The sequence below is a fragment of the Rattus norvegicus genome, chromosome 14 (assembly GCF_036323735.1).
Source record: "Rattus norvegicus strain BN/NHsdMcwi chromosome 14, GRCr8, whole genome shotgun sequence".
NCBI classification, from domain to species: Eukaryota; Metazoa; Chordata; class Mammalia; order Rodentia; family Muridae; genus Rattus; species Rattus norvegicus.
The window spans coordinates 77864013-77886273 of record NC_086032.1 but is presented as its reverse complement, the minus strand read 5'-3'; the positions used below and the strand labels follow the sequence as shown (position 1 = coordinate 77886273).

The following is a 22261-nucleotide window of genomic DNA, read 5'->3' as shown; positions in this document are numbered from 1 at the left end:
GTGTCCTGACATGAGCACCAGGAAAAGATGACCTTATGGCCTCAGAAGCAGTGTGGGTTTCTTAGGGGAGAAGGTAGAGAGAGCTAGCTTGAGATTGAAGATCTGGGTAAATGTTAGCTTGGTAAAGGCTGAGGAGCATGTACAAAGGCCCTGAGGTGAAAGATAGATCATTCTGTCTGAGGAGTCAAGTGAATTTTCAGACAACCACGATGCAGGTGGCTTTTTTTGTTTTAGGGGAGATGGTGGTGACTGGGGTTCACTGTGCAGTCCTGGCTGGCCTAGAACTCACAGAGATCTGTCTGCCTCTGCCTTCTGAGGGCTGGGATTAAAGCTGTGTGCCACCACGTCTGACCAGGCTTGGATTTCGTGGTGGCAGAACAGCCCTTTGAGTGACCACAGAAATCCTCAGGGGGATAGTGCTGTGTTGGCCTTGTCCCTGTTGTTAGGAGTTAGGAGTGGAGATCTGAACGGGGTCATAAAATCTCCCTAAGGGATCCAGGGAGGGTTTGGGGGCCCTGGTAGGGTTAGGCATGAACTAGGTGCTGGGTGGGGCTCTGGTATGGATGGTTACCATGGAGACAGAGGGTGGCAGGCTTGAAAAGCAGGAAGAGAGCATAAGTCACAGCAAGGAATGTCTGGACTGGGCTGAGACAGAGTGAAGGGCAGAGGCCAGGCTCTAGGGCAGCAAGAGTTCATGGTGTTAGGTGGGACCTCAGAGATGGAGCCAGAGGAGGAATAGACCAGTGACTTCAGAGAAACTATGGGAATCCTCATAGTCTAGAAAGAGCCTAGGGGTCACCAGGCCAGACTATAGGGCTTCACGGCTAGAAGGTCAGTCAGAATTCACACTCAGTGTCAAATCAGTGTCAAACCTGAATACTCCTGGGTGCCTTTGACACCCACACCCATCCCCAAAGTTCACCTAGTGATAGGGACACACTCCCAACACCTGGCTAGACATAAGAGGGATGTACTGCAGCCTCATGTGGTCACTGGCACGTCTGAGGGTCTGAGGGTCCTCATGGCTCTTGCCCACTCTCATGCCCATGTATCCCCAGCCCACATGCATGCAACCACCTCCTTTCTGCATCTTGCTCTCATAGCACACCTTGGAAGTATTGTGGGAATGGCTTGTTAGACTGGGTGTTAGGTTCCCAGTCCCCAGCTGTGTGACTTTGGACACACGACTTAATGCAGCCATTACATCTTCACCTGTAAACTGGTAGGCCTGCTGCTTTCCTCTGAGGTCACACGGATGACACACAGGCTTCCCAGCTCCTGTCCACTCATGAACTAGATCCGTGCTTCCAGGGACCCCTTTAAACACAGGCCTGATGGTGCAGACACAGCCATAGCCACGTACACACGAAGCTCTGAGAGTGTGCATTGTCCCTCATCCTGAGCAAATACCTGTACATGTGGAGAGGCTCAGTCCCTCCAACCCCTGGTGGCCCCACTCACTTGCCTATGTCCTCCTGCCCTGCTGTTTTCTAGTGGCTGAAGCAGATAGAGGGAACGGAGGCAGCCCTCACGCAGAAGATGATGGACCTGGAGAAGGAGAAGGTAAAGATTCCAGCAGCTGGGGCAGGGCTGGGATTTGGCTTTGTGGGAGGTTTGGCATCATCATAGTCCTTCACCTCTCAAGGTTCCTTTGAGCCATCCCCTTTCTTTTCCTTTTCCAATCACGCAGTTTTTATTTGAACACTTGTTTCTGACCCTGTGCCCCATCTTGGACTCACATGGTTACTTGAGTGAATCTTGAGAACATTAGAGATGCAGCATGACACGACATGGGCCCTTGTCTGAGGGGCTCTGCAGATGCACACATGTCTAGAGGTTTTTGCACAATAGCTTGGGAACCCGGAGTTGGTCTTCCATGGTTGTGCACTGGGTGATTTGATGCAGACTTGGTGGATTGTGATCATGAGTTATGCTCTTGAGCTGCCCTGTTTGAGGGTGGAGGGGACAGATGTCCTCAGCTCAGAGAGACCAGAGAAGCTCTTTCAGACCTGAGTCTGAAGCCATCCAAAACCAGTTTGTATTCCAAGAACTCATTGAAGAAGGGGGCTGTCACATGGAGTCAAAGCAGCGTTGTAGAGGCAGGAGAGCCCTGGAGAGGCCTTAGGAACTTGGGTTTCTAGTTACCCCTGTCATCAATGGCACCACGGACAAGGCACTGGTCCTCTTTGGTCTTCTTTTTCCTCGTCTATAAGATACAGGGGCTGCAACATGAGTTTGGGCTCTAAGGCCTCCTGGGTATAGAATGGGGTATGCAGTTTGCACAGACGAGGCCTGTGTAAAGGGAACCAGATAGCTTCGGGGAGTGTTTAGCAGTGGGATCCATAGGAGGTGGGAGGCACAGCCTGGGCAGGGAATGGGCTGTACCTGAGAACTATTGAAACATCCTTGAGAGGTCCAGGCCATGGCACAGGTACTGGGGACTCCAGGCATATAGACTGGGGAGCAAGGCTGCATAGGAGGTCCCTTCCTTGATACTAGACACAAAGAGGAGAGGAGCCAGAGAGATGGTAGTCCTGATCTGGGTTCTCATGGACAGCCTGGGCAGTCCAGGGCAGTGAGGGCTCTTTAGAGGCTTCACACAGGTCAGTCAACAGTCAAGGTACCCCTTTTCCTCCAGCACTGAGTCTCTAGTGGGTAGATTCCTCCTTGTGTTGACTTGTTAGTCAATCTTTTTTTTTTTTTCTTTTCTTTTTTTGGAGCTGGGGATCGAACCCTGGGCCTTGTGATTGCTAGGCAAGCGCTCTACCACTGAGCTAAATCCCCAACCCCTTGTTAGTCAATCTTAATGGTGGCCTATCTGTTCTAGGACCAGTTCAGCAGGCAGAAAGGATACCTGGAGCAGGAACTGGACTACAGGAAAGAAGCCCTCGACCAGGCCTACCTGGTAGGACCGGAAGTGGGTTTGACACTTTGGCTTTCTTCTCCCAGCCTTCGAGGCTGCTGCTTCCTGCAGGGAGCACACCAGGTTCCCTGCGCACACATGACTAGAGTGGCCAGCAAGTGGTTGGGTGTTCCAAATGGGCTTTGGTTTCTTTTTTAAACTTTTTATTTATACTCTTTTTTCATATATACATTCTGACCACAATTTCCCTCCCTTCCTCCTGACACTTCCCCCATCTCCCTTCTCCCCAAGATCCACACACCTTCTGCCTCCCCTCAGAAAAGAAAAGAGCTCCCAGGGACTTCGAACTAATATAGAATACCAAGCTACAATAATACCACCCATCAAGGCCAGACAAGGCAACCCAGTAGGAGGAAAAATGTCCTACAAATGGGCAAGAGGACATCCCTGCTCCCACTGTTAGGATTCCCACTAGAGCATTAGGCTACTCAGCCATATGCAGAGGACACAGTGCTGACCTATTCAGGCTCCCTGATCTCTGCCAGCCCCAAGAGTCCTAGTCAGTTGATTCTGGGGGCCATGTTCTCCTGGGTGCCCATGACCCCTCTGGTTCCTCCAGTCTTTCCTCCCCTCCTCTGCAGGATTCCGGGCTTGTCTGGTGTTTGGCCGTGGGTCTCTGCAGCTGCTCCCATCAGTTGCTTGATGAAGTTTCTCTGGTCTCTTTAAGGACAATTCTGCTAGGTTCCTGTCCCACCACAGGCAGGCAGGACAGACTGTAGGTCAAAGTTTTTGTGGCTGGTTTGGTGTTCCAGTCCCTCCGCTTGAGGCCTTGCCTGGTTCTAGAAGATGAATCGTGGTTTTTAAAAAGTTGTTGATCTTGATAGGTTTTTTTTTTTGACCCATACCAAACTAGCAGATGTTTGAGCTGAATGAGAAAAGGCTTTTGTCTATTCTCGTTGCTTCATAAATGTTTATTCTTAACATGGCAAAGAGGCTGGTGATATAGCTTTGCCAGTAGAGTGCTTGCCTAGCATGCATTGAAGCCGGTTTAACTCCTGGGCATGGTGGCACCTGCCTACAACCCTAGGACACAGGATTAGAAGTTCAGTACCATCCTTCCCCATGCAGTGAATTCCAGACCTGTCTCCAAAGGAAAATCCCAAAGCAGGGTTTCTTCCTTCCTTCCTTCCTTCCTTCCTTCCTTCCTTCCTTTCTTTCTTTCTTTCTTTCTTTCTTTCTTTCTTTCTTCTCCTCCTTCTTCCTTCTTCTTCTCCTCTTCCTCCCTCCTCCTCCTTCTTTCTTCTTCTTCCTCCTCCTCCCTCCTCCTCCCCCTTCCCCTTCCCCTTCCCCTTCTTGTTATTGTTATTTAATCTGTTTTTACCGTCCCCCTCCTGGTCCACCCTCTGATTGTTCCTCATCCCATTCCTCCTCTTCTGTCTCCAAGAGGTTGTCTCCATTCCCACCTTACCAGGCCTCCCCACTCCCTTGGCCCTCAAGTCTCTTGAGGGTTAGGTGCATTGTCTTTCACTGAGGCCAGACCAGGAGTCCTCTACTGTATATGCGTCTGGGGCCTCATATCAGCTGCCATATGCTGCCTGGTTGGTGGCTCAGTGTCTGAGAGATCTCGGGGGTCCAGGTTAGTTGAGACTGCGGGTCTTTCTATGGGGTCTCCCCTTCTCCTCAGCTTCTTCCAGCTTTCCTCCAATTCAACCACAGGGGTCAGCAGCTTCTGTCCATTGGTTGGGTGTAAGTATCTGCATCTGACTCTTTCAGCTGCTACAGGTTTTCTTATAGGTAGGGACGGAGGTGGTCCTAAAGAACAGAGAGATGAGGCAGTGAGCTGTGGCCAGATGCGTTTGAGCAAATGGGGAGAGTGTTAAAGCCTCCTGAAACCCTGTGGGGTTCACAAAAGAGTCTGGGCTTCCCTCAGAGCCACAAATCCCTGGCACCAAGAGCCATTCTCCCTTGTGGGTGAGGGTCTAAATTGTGGGTGGGACATCTCCAAGATGTCCCCATGGTGGAGGGAGAGTCAGTGCCACTTTGTGGAGGATGGTCATCACTCGCCATCGAGTAACACCTCCCCTGCCACTTTGGTTCTTTAACGTGATGTGACTGACAACAGCATTTAGGGATGAATGAGTGAGAATGCGCTCACCTCTGCCCCTCTACCACATCCAGTCTTGGTCGTTATCAATGCCCTTGAAGAACATACCCCCAGCATCCAGAACTGCCTCTCAAGCATGTTTAGCAGCTCTGAAGGACACCCCTCAGGGAAGCTGCAGGAACCTAGTTGCCCCCCAAGGGGAGGTACATTAGGTGAAAAGCTGAGGGCCCTGATCCTAAAGGCCTCCCCAGGACACAGTGTGCTAAAGGACAGTTGCAGTGCTGAGAGACACGGAGGCCAGGCATTGCGATGTGCTGTGGTTCACTGGGGCCTCTCAAGAAACTGCTGTTTGGAAAAGGCGACCCCCAATCATAGGACTGTGTGTAGGCAGGTTCAGGATCCTGGGCATGTTGGCTTTTAATAAATATCCCTACCTTAGTGATCCTGGTTGCTGTAGAAGTTACAGTTATCCCCGAAAAGCGCATTCAACCTCGTGCACAGCATGTATCCAGAGATATCATGAGATTCTAGACAGTTCTCAGGCGGTACCAGAGTCACATAAAGCTTGGTCTGTGGACCTCTCACCTCCGGCATCCAGACTAGTTAAAGGAAGGTGCAGGGTGCATGTCCGTCTTCCTTTGTCACGGTGATGGGTGAAAGCTGACAACCAGAGGGTCTCCCGGAAGCTTGGTTGCTTAACGGAGAGAGGCGAGCTGGAATGTTTGATGATGTTGACCATTCTACATGTAAACTCCTGTGCCACTTGGAGCCCAGGCAGAGGCCACATGGAATCCCACTGCTCTGCCTTCTGTTTTTCCTATGGTCAAGGTGACCCTGGGGAGAAGGTGGTAACGTCTGTGGCTAAGTCCACGGTAGCCCAAGAGGGCTAGGGTCTATCTAGGAAGTCAGAACAACACTTCAGGTGTGGGACTTGCAAAGCCTCTGGGTGACTCCGTCTCACATTCACTAGGGTGGCTTCCATCACATGGTTGCAATGTTTCTTAGCCTGGCATGAGGGGCTTTGTGGAAGCAGGAGAGGGACAGTTTTCTCCTTTGCCTCTGGGCACCATGGCAAGGTAACTGTTGAGTATCCAGCAGGGAATCCAATGCAACTTCAATAATAATCTGAGAATTCTGTGATAGGACTCCGACAGCCAGCTCTACTGTCTCCTAAGCATTGCTCACAAAGGCCCCCTTACTATCTGTGGGATCCAGAATGGGATGGATGCTTCTAGTTAAAGCTGCATTTTCCAGACAGCTGGTAAATAAATCATATAACTGAGAGATGGTTCGCCCACTGGCTTCATTAGAATAGTGGGCGAGAGTAAAGTAGGCCAAAGGTAAGATGAATTCAAGTTGAACAGACTTGTCTCAGGGAGATGTGATTCTTTCTTCTTGCCCCTATCTCCTATACAGACCAAGGATGTTTGTCTCTGTCCAGAACAGAACACTCAGTGACATGTGCCTTGGCCAGAGGGACCTCCACATGCTCTGCTGGACCCTGCATGCTGACACTCCCTCCCTAGCATGTCCTCTAGCAGCATCCTGACAGCGATGACTGTCTACTTTTTTGTAACCTCAGCTCTCTGTGGTTTGGGCCGTGCAGAAAATCCAGGACCTGGAGGCCACCTTGTACAATGCACTGCAGCAGGAGCCGGGGCGGAGGGCCAGCGAGTCCCTGAGTGCCAGCCAGCGTGAGGACCTCCAGGCCGCTGTAGAGAAGGTGCGCAGACAGCTCCTGCGTCAAAGCCGGGAGTTCGACAGTCAGATCCTGCGGGAGCGGATGGAGCTGCTACAGCAGGCCCAGCAGGTACTAGCAGAAGTCCTTACAGTCTCATTCCCCCATCTTGTACCTTCAGTATATCCTGGGTCCCTGATGACCTGCTGGCACTTGATGGGCATCAAGTACCCTGGATGTTGGATGGAGAGTGTCTGGTAGGAGAAGTTCTGCTGTCATAGCAACTTTTCTTTTTTTTTTATTTTTTTTAAAGATTTATTCATTTTATTATATATATAAGTACACTGTAGCTGTCTTCAGATACACCAGAAGAGGGCATTGGATCTCTTTATAGATGGTTGTGAGCCACCATGTGGTTGCTGGGAATTGAACTCAGGACCTCTGGAAGAGCAGTCGGATGCTCTTAACCGCTGAGCCATCTCTCCAGCCCCCCATAGCAACTTTTCTTAAGGCTGCCTGTCACAGAGTAGAAAGCATTCCCTCCTTGGTGGCTGGGGAGACACAAGGCACTTGGGCGTTGTAGATGGCAAACTTGTTCTTTCCATTGACTGAAACATATACACAAAACAAAGGTGTTTCTCCCACCTTCCTCCAATACTCCCTGTACAGCAGCCTGTTGCACAGGGACCACATTGCCTCAGAAACTCTTGGCTGTTGGGTTTGGGATGGCCAAGAATTTGAGAATCAGCCTAAGAGCTTACCGTGTTACTTCTTGGAGGACCTAAGCATCTGTGAGGGTCACATGATGCTGAACAGAGAAAAGAAGGTTCTAGAACCTTGATGATAGCTGAGGAAAGAGAAGCAGAAGAGATGGGATACACAGAGATTTATTAGGAGGCATAGTTTTACACTCTTCAGAGCTCCCACCCACCTCACAGCATCCCCACGAAGTGTGTGATTTGGCACACAGCATGGCTGCCCCAGTGTTACCTGTATCTGCCCTTCTCCTTCCCTGTAGCCTCCAGGCCTCTACTGCCTGGATGTTGGACTCGGGAGTGATTGAGGCCACTCCAATTCATCTTCTTGTCCTGCTGGGAGCCTAGGCGCCCCAGCTCAGGCCTCGTCTTATGAGTACAGTGTCTACACTGGACATGAACAGGCCATAGACGTCACGGCAGGTGAAGCCCATCCCCTGAGGGTGAGAGTCTCTCAGGGGAAGTGCCTGTTCTGTGTGTCCATCCTTCAGGGATTCCATGCTGGACCACCATAAAAGACATAGGTCAGGGTTTTGTGACGCATGGCTCGATGTGTTTCAGAAAATCCGGGAGATGGAAGGCAAGCTGGAGCTGCAGAGGCGTCAGCTGAAGGAGCTAGAGGAAAAGGTAGGTGGACCAGAGTGCTGAGACTCCAGGCCCGAGATGCAGGCGGATCGCTGCCCATTCAGCGTTACAGCCCAGGCTTCCAAAGAGCCCAAGGCCCCCACAGGCAGATGCTGGGGCCACAGGGTCGGGAATCCATTTCAGTGTCTGGGCGAGGGTCTTCAGAAAAGACTGAAGAGGTGAGCCATTCTAAAACAATGTAGCCCAGTCATCAAGACCCAGGTCAGTGAGAGACCCAGACTTAAAAACAGGGTAGACACCTGCTGAGGAATGGAACCCAGGGTTGTTCTCTAGCCCCCCATGCATACTCATACGCATGAACACACCTACACATGTGGACCCACATACACAAACATGCACACACACATACATGTCAACGCAAAGTAAATAAGAGAACGAATGAATGAATCGATTATGCCTTACACTCAGGAAAAAATATAAACAGCAAGAGTCTGGGGGAATAGTCAAACGGTATAACATTTGCTTAGCAAGTCTTGAGCTCAAAATATTAGCATACAAGCTGGGTGTGATGGGGCGTGCCTTCGATCACAGAGTTTAGGAGGCTGACGTAGGGGATCATGAGTTCAAGGTCCCCATCTCAGGAAACCATCCTTCCTTGAAATTAATATTATGGGTATTTATATACACTCGAAGAATGTGAGTATATATGTAAAACGTCAGTCCTATTAAACAAACCCTTTCAATAATGCAGGTTATATTCCCATTTTTTATTTGTCCATATTGTAGTCCCACCTCCGAGAATACACCCAGTACAGTACCTGGCATGGGCACTGTGAGAATGAATGAATGAATGAATGAATGAATAGCAGTCCCTGAGTCTTAGGCCTTTTCACTGGGACAGAGGGGCATCGTGATAATGCATTAGTATCTGCATTTATATTTGCATTAAAGTTCTTTTTTGCTGCTCCTTTTCACCTCTATTTGTGAATGTATGCATGCTTGTGTGTTAGCGAGGTGTGTGTTTGTATGTATGCATGTGAGATGTATAAGTATGCATGTGTGTGGGCATGTGTGTGAGGTGTATGTGTTGGATGAGAGTGCCTGTGTGCACACACAGAAGCCAGTAGAGCGTGTCTGGTATTCTTCTCGGGTCTCTGGCTGAACCTGGAGCTTGAGATTTTTCTACTAGGCTGCATCTAACAGGCCCCAGCAATCTTTCCGACTGCCACTCCATCAGTGCCGGGATTACAGGCATGGGTGGGATGAGAGACACAGAGGCAACTGACTTAGAACAGGGCAGGCAACCACATGCCATGACTGAAGTAAGCCAAACCACGCTATGGTGCCAGTCCAGGTCTGGCACTTACCAACTGGCCAGATGTGAGGACAGTGGACATGTCAAATGTGTGCTTGGTGAAGCTAGAGGACAAACACAGCATCACAGACTAAGCAGAATTCCTGGGAGAAAACATACACGCGATAGCAGAGGAACACACAGATGCCCTCAGCTGTTCAGTCACGACTGCAGGCGTCACACAGCACAACAGTAGATATATCAAAAGCCGTGCCTATCAGCCTGAAGAGATGGCTCAGTGGCTTGGGCAGTTCACAAATACGGTAACCATAGCTCCATGGGGATCTGATGCCCTCTTCTAGCTTATGTGGTCACTGCACTCATGTGTACACACACACATAAACAATAGTGTCCAACAACAACAACAACAAAAACTACTCCCAGACCCAGTTTAACTCTGGGAAGTGGTAGAGTGAGTTGTTTGAGACAAGCCCTTTTGCTGAAAAAAATGTAAAAATGAATCCTCTCGAGGCTGGGCATGGTTGTGGTTCACACCTGTAATCCCAGTAGTTAAGAGGCAGTCAAGAGGACTACAAATTCAAGGCCAGCCTGAGCTGCAAATTAGGACTTTTTAAAAGAGTCTTTGCTTAAGATTTTGGAAAGCATCCACAGGAGTGAAAAATGGTGGACCAATATCCAGAAAGGGGGGAACCGGGAGACAAACACTTGCACTCATCCCAGAAGAGACAGCCAGGGTTCTGTGGATGCTGGTAGCCACCCTGTGCTGCTGACCTAGGCAGACTGAAAGGCTAGTTGAAGATCACACAGGCAAGGTGGCTTTACTATGATCTTTGCTACTTCCTGTGACAACATCTCCTGACTGTCTATCCCTTGAGGACAGGTAGAACTTCACTCATCCCTTTCTCCGAGGCAGAAAGTGGGGTGGCCTTAGACAAGTCTGGGGAGAAGTTGTATGCATAGCTTATGTCAAAGAAAGGCAGTAGTTGCCCTTATATCTGTGGGGTGGTGAGGACACCCATGGGGAGAGGCACGGGCCTTCTGGGTCAGCCTACTTTTTGAGGTAAGGCTAGAGTGCCTGAGAAGACCCTGTCTGGATCCTAAAGGAGGATATGCGAAAGCCCAGAAAGAAAGACAAAGGCCACTTCTGGGCTGAAACATGCCAGGCCACCTTGTAGGAAAGGAACTTGACTGTCCAGGGACAGCAGGGACAAGCCACTGGAAGTTACCAGACAGCAGTTTGAGGCTCCTCATCAGCGGGGCAGCCTTCCTGGTGGTTGTCAAATACTAAGTAGTGGATGGGGGAGAGAAAGAGAAAACACTTCTTGAGACTCCTTGTGGAATGGATATATTCTTGAGAAGCTAAATTCAAACAGGGCAATCACCAGTCTCGTCCTGTATGGAGTTCTGGGTTCATCCTTCGCTGTGTCTGCAGGGGGCACCAGAGGTCCGTGTCCAGGCCATAGCTACCTGGGTTTTCCCATCAGTTCCAACTGGGAAACCCTTTGAGTAGCTGTGCTAGGTCCCAGAGTTCCATCTGGCAGGTGCCCAGCCCCCCTCAATCCTCCAGGACTGTTGAGAAGTCCTAAGGGGAATGGCAGGTCGATCCAACTGAGAATCCCTTGGCTCCGTGGCTGGGCTCAGGGTAGCCTGAGATCCTGGGGCTGTAAGTAGACGGCTTCTTACTGCTTTGAGACAAGACTCTTTGCCTCTCTGGGTGGCAGCAAGGACTCCATTAGCAGACAGTGGAGGGGTAGGGGGAGGTTGGGGAAGATGAACTCTGTCTGACTTTCCATCCATAGGCACCTTGAGGGTCATAGATAGATGTAACAACTGTACAAACATGGCCACAGGGGATGTCACCCATTAAAATGTTGAAAATGGGGAGTCGGGAAATGCCTCAGTCAGTGAAGTGCTTGCTTTGCGAACATTCCCAGTGCTTGATCCCTTAACTGTGCTTGATGAGTTCCCACCACTCACAGCAAGAGCAGTGCTGGTGAGGTGGGGCACGGTTAGAAACCCAGTGCTGGTGAGGTAGAGACAAGGCAGTTTGGGGACTCTCAGTCAGAGGGTTTGGTGTAACTGGTGACTTCCAGGTCAGTGAGATCCTGTCTCAAAAACCCGAAGAGGACAGTGGCTAAGGAATGAACTTTGAGCGTGTCCTCTGCCCTACGCTCATGCATGCACACCTGTAACATGTGTGCCAACCCTCACACAACACATGTACATATACACAGATAGTAACGTCAGAAATCTGGCTGACCGGGTGCACTGGCTATGCCTCGTGGGGAAGCACCTGGTTGTCTCTTGGACTGTTTTTCTGGTCTCTTAGACTTTCTCAGAGCGGATTTGTGGACCGCTCTGTCTCCATTTTCCCAGGGGGATATGCCCAGGCCAAACACACAGCAGGAATGGCTGAGGGTGTTCACAGGCCTAACTGTTACCTGTAGGTCCTCCCAGTCCCTCCCTGCATGTGATCATGAGAAACTCTGGTGCCATCAACGGTGACTCATGATCTTTCTCTCCTACCATAGCCAGTCTTATTCACAATCCACTGAATGGTCTCACTAAACCCTCCTCCTCCTGAGCCTCAGTTTCCCCATGTAGAACGTGAAGTATACTGGGTTTAGAGGGACCCCTCACAGCTCTTGATCCTAAGATTGGATAGAAGAAAGTGTTGATGTTATTTGGATTTTCACTTTTCTCTACAAACAACATAGGAAGCTATGACCTTGTTCGGTGAGGATTTTTTTTTTTTTTTTAATTCCCAAGTGATGGTCATATATGCTTCCTCTAAAGACTACTGATTCTGTTTAAACAGGGCAAGTCACAAGCAGATTAAGAAAAAAAAATGTTCTTTTGAACTAAATCATCTGTCTTTTCTGGTTTTGTGAGGTTATTTTTTTCCCCAGCAACATTTTTCTAAAGTCGACCGGTAAAAGGCACACGGTGTTTTAAATATTAACAGATCTCTCGCAAGGGTCAGCGTCAGGAAGGATTGCTTGTCTGCAGGTCCTTCCCCTGTGCGGCCTTACCTGTATCCCTCAAAGTCTCTGACAGGGCATAGATCTCATCCAGCAGCCTGGATTGGTGGGATACCTGGTAAACGCGTAGGGATACCCCACTGAGCACTGGAGGGGGCAATCAGCACTTCCTATTGGCAGCCCTCCGCGCCTCTCTCTGCTGCCCCTAGTGTCATAGTAAGATACTGTCGCTGGATTCCATGTCACATCTCACATCTTTTTTTCTTTTTTCTTTCCTTTTTTCCCCCCTTTTCTTTTCTCTTCCTGTTTTCTTTTGGTCTTATGTTATAGTTTTTGTTCCTTTTTTTGTTTTTCTCACTAGCATTCATTCTGTGGCCTTGAAGACTCCCATGCGCCGAGAACTCGGGTGTGTATCCTTTCCTTCCTATTGGCTGAGGCAAAGCTGGTTGAGAGGGGAGATTGACTCCCCTCTGGCTGTGCTGCTCCTTGGGAGATGAGGATCCTTGAAAGCAACCTTGTTCTGGATTCTTCCACTTCGTCTCCTCAGGGGCTGTGTGGTTCCTGGGTCCTTGGGGTCCTGCTCTAGAGGCACATGGTGAGGATTACTGAGAAACAGAGGTCCATGTCATTTCATCCACTGAGTTTCTGTCCCATTCTCAAAGCCATCTCCAGTCTGGCGTAGTTCCTGCTCTGTGCACATCTCCTGTCAGGTCCAAAGCAAATGACCTTCAGGGTAGAGAATCAGGAGACTGACAAACCAGTGGCTCATGAGGCCAGCTCCTGAATGAGACTGCACAGTGTCCAGGGAACAGACGTCCCTGACTTCTCACCTCTGGATCTCAATCTGCACACCCAGATATGATGCCCTACTCTAATCAGAGACCCAAAGAATGAAGGCATCCCAGGATCGGGTCCTACCCTAGCTGTTGGTCCCTTGTGTCCAAGCACTTAGCTTTCAGTCTTTCTATACTTTCCTGGTGCTAAGTGCCCATACTCAGGCTGGTATCTGCCAGGGCCTCTGAATTTTGGAGTCTTGACTGTCAATCTAGCCTAGTCTGAGCATCCTTGAACTCCAGGATACCCCTGAGACCTACTAGATCCCTAGATGGACCCCCAATGTCCTTAGCGATGTCCCTGACTATGACACTAGCTTACAAGGGCTTAAGTTAGGTACCTTCTATTCCCCATTGCCTGGGACATATCCAGGCATGTGATGTTTGGTCATTGCATACATAGAGAATAAAGGGTTATCCTGGCGTCTGGGAGACAGCTCACACCATGTTCCATTGATGAAGTTCTGGGGCTATCCAAATCCTGCTCCCTTTTTCTGGGTTTTTGAGGAGGTTCTTTGAACAACTATCAAGAGAGATCAGGATGGTGTGGGCTTGAAGATCTACCAGGGCCCCCTTCACTCTTATTAACCTTTGATTTTTGTTTCACTTCAAATAATCTATTAATCTTACAGGCTAGACAACGAATTTCTGGAATCACCCGAGTCCCCGTGGTGCCCCATCCTCACTCAAACCAAAATCCAACAGTGCAACAAAGCTATTCAAAATCCGGAGCCTGAACACAGAACTTATGCACAATTGACAGTCACTTGAAGGGGAGGCCTGGGGACCTGGCCAGCCTCTGCTGTGGAATTCTGCAGGACAATGGCAAGCCTCCCCAGTATCCCCACTGTGACGTCTCCAAGAGCCAAGGGCAAAGGTGGATCTGGATGGCAGAAATTTAAGTGCAATTAGTGGAAACCCAGGACATGGGAGCTGCTGCCTTGGGGAATAGGCACAGGCCCTGTGTCCATGCTGTGTGTCTCCCTGAAGGCATTACATGTGCCTAGATGGACTCAGACAGCCCCTCTGCCCTGTGTACATAAATCTCCATGGACTGAGTGTGTTCTTCTGGATTCTGTCTGTCAGAGTAACCAACGAAACCTCTGAGGCCATGCACAGCTGGACTTGCAGCTGGTGACCAGCAAGGGAGAGTTAGAGTCGCCAACGTGGGGAACCCTGTGCATTGTAGACTTCTGAGAAAAGCTGAAGGTTCTGACACTCACATAGGTGTGACACTGCATAAGTCCCAGAACATGGCTGTGCCCCAGACCAGGGAAGAGCGAGGACTGAGAAAACAGACCTAAGCTATCTGTTGTAATGTGTAGGGGCATCCTGAAAAGGGGCTCGGGCTGGTAGTGCAGTACCCAGAGGCTCTGAGTTCCGAGGTCTGAAGCCATGGGCACCCTTTACCATAGAAAGCCTTCACTTCCCAGGATACTTGGTGGAGAGCAGAGTCTTCTCCTCGGGTGTTGGAGCCTCCCAGAGCACAGGGGGTAGCGCAGGGGTGGTGTACCCTAAGTTCACTGAGAACTAGATGCTGGAAGTTGACTTCCAGAGGAAATTTCCCAAGAAGTAATTTTGGGATGCTCCTGTCAATCTGGAGCAGGTAGGGCACCTCCAAAAAGTATCTGCCTATGTGGCTATACTCTTTCAAACTCGGGGTGGAGAGAATGTTAGCCCTCAGGTTGACAGTGTGGAAAAGGATGTGGAGGAGTCTGTGGTGAGTCGAGAGGGGACGTGGCAGCAGCAGCCACTTGAAGCCTCTTGCTGTGTAGTTACAGGACCAAGTGGGTAGCGCCATGACTTCCTGGAAGCAAGCAGAATGATTAGAGTTCAGATCAGGCCCATTAAGGGAACTATGGAGCAGGGACCTGACATTGGAGGGAAGCCAGGTCCAAAGACAGAGATGCAAAGACAGAGCTCTGAACAGAAGAGGGGCTGTCCAGACAGGAGGTCGTGCCAGCAGATATGACGTCTCCAGCTTGAAGCAAACACGGCAGGATGGCTCAGAAGTGTTGACTCTCTGCTGAATTCTGAGTTCCCCAACACCCATGACCCACAAGCCCAGCCTCTGCGACTTACCAATACCTAGTGGCTTAATTAAATCCCAAGGAACCTATCCTTGACAACAGACATCTGAGTCCTTGAGTAGCAGGAGTATGGGCACCAGTCAGGAAATTGGAAAATATGTCTGCTTTCTCTGATAGGAGATGCAGGGGGGCACTATTCAACTGGCTTCTGTAGACAGTCATCCTGGGGCATCCCAGAGGGTCAAGGAGAAGCCCACCACTCTGTCCCCACAACCATCTGTCTAGAATCTCTGCAGGCTATGCTGGAGAGTGGTCCTTGTACCTTCTGTCCCTACCTACTGTGAGAGAGAGGGCAGCCTCCCTGTCTGCCTGGCTTTTTCACTCAACACCTTATGTGACAGTGGCCTTAACTCTGCAGTCAGACTTGTCTGGGCACTCCCAGCTCAGTCATTTCCCTGCTGCAGACAGTGTCCTTGTGACTCCGAGGGACACAATGGACAGATCCCAGGCCATGCCTGGTGGAAGAACTTCTGTGACCACAGCGGGATGGGTGGACCTGCATCATTCCACAGGCCCTCTGACATCCCAACAGCGGCCGGCAGGAACAAGGATCTGAGACTCTCATGGAGTGGTCTTCCCAGGAATATCCACGTTGCTCAGTTGGGGCCAGCGTCCACTCCCTTCTACCCCCAGGAAGCCACTCTGGCCTGAGAATGCAGCTCACACAGACAGGTGTGCAAGCTTCCAGAGTCCCTTTCAAGACCCAGAATCCCTTGTCCTTATCTTAGGCATTGCTGTGAGAGCCCCTACTGGGAGGCAGAGTCTCAGAGCTCTTGCCACCGAATGCCTGTGTAGTTTTCAGGGGAGCAGAGCTACTAAGTCAACCTCCAAAGCCAAGGCTACACTCTTCTGTAGACAGGAAGGCAGGTAGAATTTTTCTTGACTCTTCTTCCAGACTCGCTAGGAGGATGAGGTCCATAACTCAGCCTATGAAGTCTTCAAACATGAGGTTTCACTTCTGTAGCCCAGTAAGCCAGTGGCATGTGATCTTGAGCAGGAAGAGAAGCTGAGGAATCAAGGCTAGGCTGTCATTGCTGCAGCCTGTAGGGGCTGAGTGGGGAGGCCAGGGCTGGGGTAGGTGACTGGATGAGCTGAGGACTTGGGGGGCTTGAGCTTTAAAAACGAGGGTACCCCTAAGGCCGAAAGACCTATGTCCTACCAGGTCCTCTTCACTTTGCTTGATCTATAGCTGGTCATGGGGTAGTTCTCAGTCAATGTCTCCTGCTTAGCACAGTGTAGAGTCCCACCCCCATCCATGTGCTGTGCAGAAAGCTGGGCCTGTGTCCTAGCTCAGTTCCACACGGAGTCCATCCAGCCTGAGACCCTCCCAGTTGCTTCCTACCCTGGCTAGGCAGGGACTACATGCTCTGGCATGCTTGAGGTCCCTAACCAAGGTCATGTTCCCTGAAGAGGTGTAGCCTGCTTCCTCCTTGTCTTTCTTCCCGAAGGTCAGGTTTATATGGCTGCTGTTTCCTTTGGATTTGCTAGCCGGGTGGCCACCAGGGTCCTGGCATTCCCAGTACCATACAAATGGGTTGCTTTTCTATTTCTCATGCTTGGCCTCAGCTTGTTAAGGAAGCCCCAAATTGGCACTTTGGTGTCTTTTTCCTCTACCAAATTGTCAACAACAACAACAAACAAACAAACAAAAACCCCCAAACACACCAAAACAAACCAACCAATCAAACACCCCCCCAAAAACCAAAAACCTCCTAGGGATTTCTGCAGACCCCAAAATGTGTCTGGAGCCCTATTCTGGTAGAAGGAGTAGGGTTTCCAAGGCTGAACCTGCCCCTTCCCCTCCTTATTCATTCACTTCAAGGCCAAGGTTTTAAGCTGGGTGCTATGATCATGGCCCGTGTCCTTTCTGTGACTATCTCTCAATCATGTCTCCTAAGGCATCATCGGTCTCTGTCCTTATAGCCACTCTTGAGGGCTGTCTCTCAAGGAAAACTGGTGGCCCCAGGCTCAGGCCTCTACCCAGCATCCATTTCTCTTCAATCTTCCCAGCTCTACCTTCTTTCCCCTCTGTCTTGGTGAGTCACCAGGAAGAGCCCGCTGCCTTCAGCTGACAGTCATCTTCCCATGGCCGGTAGCCTCTTGTGACCAGTATTCCTGGGGCTCACATGCTAGGTACTTGGGGAATCCTACCCATGGTAGGGGAAAGAACTATTTATTGTGTGTGGTGTCAGTTTGCAAGGTGTCCAGTACACTGCAGCAGTTAAGCAGGAAGTCTGGTCACAATCCAGACAGCTGACAGTGGACAGGAAGAGTCACCATGCCAGTATTTAGCCTGAGGATGTGCTGGGCTCTCTGAGCAAGCTGTGTGAATTCATTCGTGTGTTCTCTCACAGACACAGTGTCTGGAGTTCCTTTTATGAGACACTCAGTAATTTGTCCAGATTCATACCCGGGACAGGACTCAAACCCGAGGAGTAAGGCCCAGCACCTATGATCTGAGTTGATCTTCTGTCCCTTTAAGGCCAGTGTTTCACTTGGCCAATTCTACCTGCCCCAACTCGGCTGCAGCTCTTCACAACCCCTGTATCCCCAGAGATCTACTGTTGGGAACTCTGAAGGCCTCTCTACAAAGGTAGAAAGGGGAGCCACTGACATGACTTCATTGTTGAAGAGCGCAGAGCCAGAGTGAGGTACATCCCAAGCAACCCAGAGGGGTACCTACAGGACGCTCGGGGTGGGCTACACATGATTTCTAGACAAATCCCACTGGGCCCTAAGACCATAGCTGCTTCTTTCCCAGGATGGGTCACCCCAAGTTCCTCCACTGGTAAGCTGGGTAACTCTCTGACTTCATTAGGTGAGTTTATACAAAGAGCTACAGTAAATGTCTGTCTTTATGGCAAGAGGCAATTGTACTGGGAAGGCTGGGAAATGGGGAGAGAGTGAATGCACGGCCGTGTGCAGAGGTGGGGGAGTGGGAGATACAGTTTCCTTTGGGTCCCGGGGTCATTACTTCAGAAATGGACACATTTGCGTGCTCTGAAGACAACGTGCTAAGAAACCTCTCCCTTTATTTTCTTGGGACGCAGACCCTCTTATTTTATAGTACTGTTCTGTTACCTCTCTGCCTGGTCCTGTGTGGTTGATGACCTCAGGTTTTTTTTCCCTGTAGATCCTTTGATGTTGCCTTAGACCAGCCATCTCCTTGGTTCTGAATGGCTGTGACTGCCCCATGCTAACAGTGAGATGTCCGAGACCCTGAGTACCTGTGCGAGTGTGAGCCCTTCTGTGTGTCATGTGGCCAGCCACTCCTATCCTATTGGCTGTGGCCTGGTGCTTGTCCCCACTCCAAAGATCTCTGCTTACATCTGCCTGCTGCTCCCTCCCTGCCATTCCTGCTTTTCTCATCCTCCGGATCCCTTCCCCCACCCTGAGCTCCAGGACACTTGTTTTCTGCTACCCAAAGGCCAGTTTCATTCCACACTGGATCTCGCAGCTCCTGGGCTACACCATGCATTCTCAGTGTAGAGTCAGACCAGGCTGTTCCTTCCCATCTGTAGGGTTTGGACAGGCGCTTCCGCCTTCTGAGGTCTTTTGATTTTGCCATCTCTAAAATGGGCACGAGGATGCCTCCCTCATAGGGTCACCAGGACAACTGGATGAGGTAGGTTGGAGAGACCTCTCGGTTTGGCATTTATTTCCCACCTTCTTTGCCTGGCAGACTCTAGGTCCTTGGTATGTATGTGCTATACTCAGACAGCAGCATGGAACCTCATTTGTTATGGTTGGGAACGAGCTTTGTTTGCTTTGGAGAACCTGATGGTACTCCCTGGAAGCCATCCTTTTCCTCTTTATGTGCATTGCTAAGCATTTAATTCCCGGTGGCTGGTCTGAGCCTCGTTCTAGCTTTGCTGTGTTCTAGCAGGTCAGCTTGTAAACTGAGATCCTCGTTCGTATTGCATGACGTTTGTATGGATGAAACCCAAGCTACCCACTCATGAATAATCCACCTGTCCTTGTTCTCCTCAAAGGACTTTTTTTCCCCCCGGGACAATCCAAAGGCACGATAGCCACCTCAGAATTTCCAGAAAGTTCATGTTGTAGACTCGTTCCATTTTTATTAAGTCTGGGCCAGTGAAATGTTTCTGGGATGGAGCCAACAGCCCAGAGACGGACTGAGAAAAGCTTCAGCTACGTCATCAGAGCTCCCAGCATCGATGGCTCTGACGGGATAAATGTGGATGTGAAGATTGACACCTGCTGGGTCTTCCGAGATGTGGAGGAGAGGGACAAGGAGCAGGGGTGCCTTCCGGAAACTGCCAGCAGCCTGGACCTGGACACGGGGTTGCTCAGGGAGCAGCTAGAATCCTCAGAGCGGAAGCTGTTGGCAGCTGTGGACAAGCATGTGATATCAGAGTCGGGGCTGAGGAACAGGTGGGTGTAACCCTGTGAGCACTCTTGTGTTGGGAGAGGGCGGCGTAGATGAATTCCCCTCGGCACACGGTCCTCTGAACCCTGTCTCCAGCTGAGGTCCCAGGCTCACCAGAGGTGTGGACCCAGCCCCAAAGGGTCATCTGCCCGCACTTCTGTCTGTGCTTGATCACCATCTGCTGGTCCAGTCAATGGCAAGCACCTGTGGTGAGGGGGAAGGCGAGAAGCCCAGTCTTCCCAGGTCTTCCCCTCACCTCCGTTCTGTTATGTCTGTGCCCAGATGATACATGCCTCTCTTCTTTGTGGGCCCATCTTCTGCTGTGTGGCTTGGCCCAAACCTTGGTCACATGTTTCCCCTGGGTAGTCCCTGAGCTCCAGGAACAGAAGTGACTCCAGAGTTGTTGAACTAGCTGTCTGTCATCTCTGTCTGGCCTCCCAGCAGCTCCTCCATTATCTTGGTACAGGATTCCTCTCCCCCAGCTGTTTCTCTCTGCCGAGCTTCTCCTATGGGCTCTGCTGCCTGGTGGGTTCAACACAGACCCAGAATGGCCATTTGAATCTAGGGCTTTCCCCAAACCCTATCCTCTTCAACTTTTTCCTAATGCCACCTGCTCTCCCTTTTCTCCCATCCCCACCTCATTTTCCTCTCGTCCACTCCCCTCTCCTCCTGTCTTCCCTTCCTTTAGTGTGCTGGGGTTGGAACTCAAGACCTTGCATATCCTAGAACAGCATTGTGCTGCCTGGTCACATCCAAGACCCCCTCCCTCCGTCCCTCCCTCCGTCCTTCCCTCCCTGCTTCCTTCCTCTCAAGAGGCAGTTTCCATGGTCAGCTGGCTGTATTGTTATAGGCCTGTGACAAGGTGGGAACATCCTGAGTGATGGGTTGGGTAGAGGAACTCTGTTCTCCTCGTGGTGCCCAGAAGGAGTGACAGTGGGTGTTTCTTGAGTCTGTGTGTGCTAGTTATGTTTTCTGTCACTGTGAGCAGACACTCAGGTAATTAATGAGAGGAGCACAGGTTCATTGTGGCTCATAGCGGATTTCAGTCTGTGTCGTGCATTCATTGATTTGGACGCATTGTCAGGTGGGATGCCTTGGCAGAGGCCCCTCTGCAGCTGACTCTCTCGAGGCCTGTGACGTATAGAATGTTATTGCTTCTATTGCCTCCTTTCCCAGATGAGAGAACTATAGAGGCAGGGACAAGAAGAGCTGTAGTGTCTAAACTAGGAATGCAGTGCCCACTAGGAATGCAGACGCCCGGCTGACTTCCTGGTGGGTCTGGTCCACTAGGAAACAGTGAGTAGCTGGGAGTACACACTGGACTTGCTGCAGCCACAGAGTTAATGTGCAGGGCTGGTGAGATACCCTACTGGGCTATGGTGCTTGCCACCAAGCGTGATGATACGAGTTCAATTCTTGGGACCCTCATGGTGGAAGGGCAAAATCAACCCCATAAAATTGTCACCTGACTACACACAAAATTAAAATAATTAGGTGTTAACATGACAAAGGTATTTATTATTATTATTATTATTATTATTATTATTATTATTATTATTGAAATAGAGCTGGGTGAGGAGGCTCATACCTGAAGTCCCACTGCTTAGGAGCCTGAGCCAAGAGGATTGCTGTGACTCATGGGCCAGCCTGGTCTACAGAGTCAACTCTTGTCTGAAACAAAAAAAGAAGCTAATTAACTGATTAAAAGAAATGAATCAAACATAAAAATAACACAGCTGAATTGTTAGAAAATGGATTGGAAAGAAACAGCCCACTCCCATCTTGACAAACTATGCTTCGCAGTCATTTCTGACCTAATGTAGCAACGTCACCCTCGGCACTTGTGGCCCTCTTGCCCTGAGTCAGACCTAAGTGCTCACCAGATGTTCACAGATGTTCTGCCTTTGTTATGAAGGAGACACCAAGGCCGGGGATGGTGTGTCACTATGCCTATGCTTCCCTTAGGGCAGCAAGACTTGATTCCAGGTACCCAGGAGTCTAGCCTGTGGCCACTGTGGGCCCATATATTCACGGCAGAGCCTCTTAGATTCACAGTACTTTCTGTGGCACCATGCTGACAAACCGCATGTGATTATTTTAGTCAGAAAAAAAAATAAATCTCTTACCCTTTTCATGGTCCCAAGTGTACAGTGTTCCTGTGCTGCTGTGACAAACAGCACAAACTTGGCACCTTTTCTTGGGGGTAGCATAGTGGGATTGGAGACAGGACTTCACATAACCTATGCTGGCCTTAGTCTCTCACTATAGCTGTGGACGGCCTTGAACTCTTGATCCTTTTGCTCCAGGATGCTGAGATTGTAGGCATGCATCCATGATTTTTGGTGGCTTAAAAACAGCCTAAAGAGATGGCTCAGTCTGGGAAGTGCCTGTTGTAGCAACACTAGGACCTGAGTTTAGAGCCTGCACATGCAAATAAAAGCCAGGGGCAAGGGTGGCACACACTATAGCCATAGTGCTGTGTCAGAGGAGGATCAGTGGAGCTCACTGGCCAGCGGACACAACCAGTGAGTTTCTCACTCTGGAGGAGGCTCTGTTTCAAAATAAATAAATAAAAAGTAGAGGGTGGTTGAGGAAGACACCTCATGTCCACCTATGGCCTCACACATGCATGCATCTGCACTCACATAGTGTTTCTAAAGCAGACAG

General features: G+C 50.1%; 2 protein-coding genes across 23 annotated transcripts in view; both read left to right on the top strand.

Annotated features, from left to right (window-relative positions):
* The window catches only part of Jakmip1 (janus kinase and microtubule interacting protein 1), a 120533-nt gene extending 105293 nt beyond the window's left edge, over nucleotides 1-15240 (top strand). For 7 of the 15 annotated variants that reach the window (XM_017599204.3, XM_017599201.3, XM_017599199.3 and 4 more), the window contains 6 exons: nucleotides 1495-1563; nucleotides 2828-2917; nucleotides 6574-6777; nucleotides 7962-8027; nucleotides 12643-12687; nucleotides 13747-14173. In XM_017599204.3, the coding sequence (XP_017454693.1) occupies nucleotides 1495-1563; nucleotides 2828-2917; nucleotides 6574-6777; nucleotides 7962-8027; nucleotides 12643-12687; nucleotides 13747-13851 (579 nt within the window). In that variant the 3' untranslated portion in view covers nucleotides 13852-14173. Of the gene's footprint in view, nucleotides 1-1494; nucleotides 1564-2827; nucleotides 2918-6573; nucleotides 6778-7961; nucleotides 8028-12611; nucleotides 12688-13746 lie in introns of all 15 variants that reach the window. The other 8 variants (XM_063273143.1, XM_063273146.1, NM_001401058.1 and 5 more) reach the window with 7 other exon arrangements.
* The window catches only part of C14h4orf50 (similar to human chromosome 4 open reading frame 50), an 86010-nt gene continuing 78065 nt past the window's right edge, over nucleotides 14317-22261 (top strand). For 5 of the 8 annotated variants that reach the window (XR_005493365.2, XM_063273785.1, XM_017599496.3 and 2 more), the window contains exon 1: nucleotides 14317-19599. Coding sequence is in view for 7 of the 8 variants with exons in the window: in XM_063273785.1 (XP_063129855.1) it covers nucleotides 19316-19599 (284 nt within the window). In the remaining variant the exon portion in view is untranslated. The remainder of the gene's footprint in view (nucleotides 19600-22261) is intronic. The other 3 variants (XM_039092822.2, XM_017599493.3, XM_063273784.1) reach the window with 3 other exon arrangements.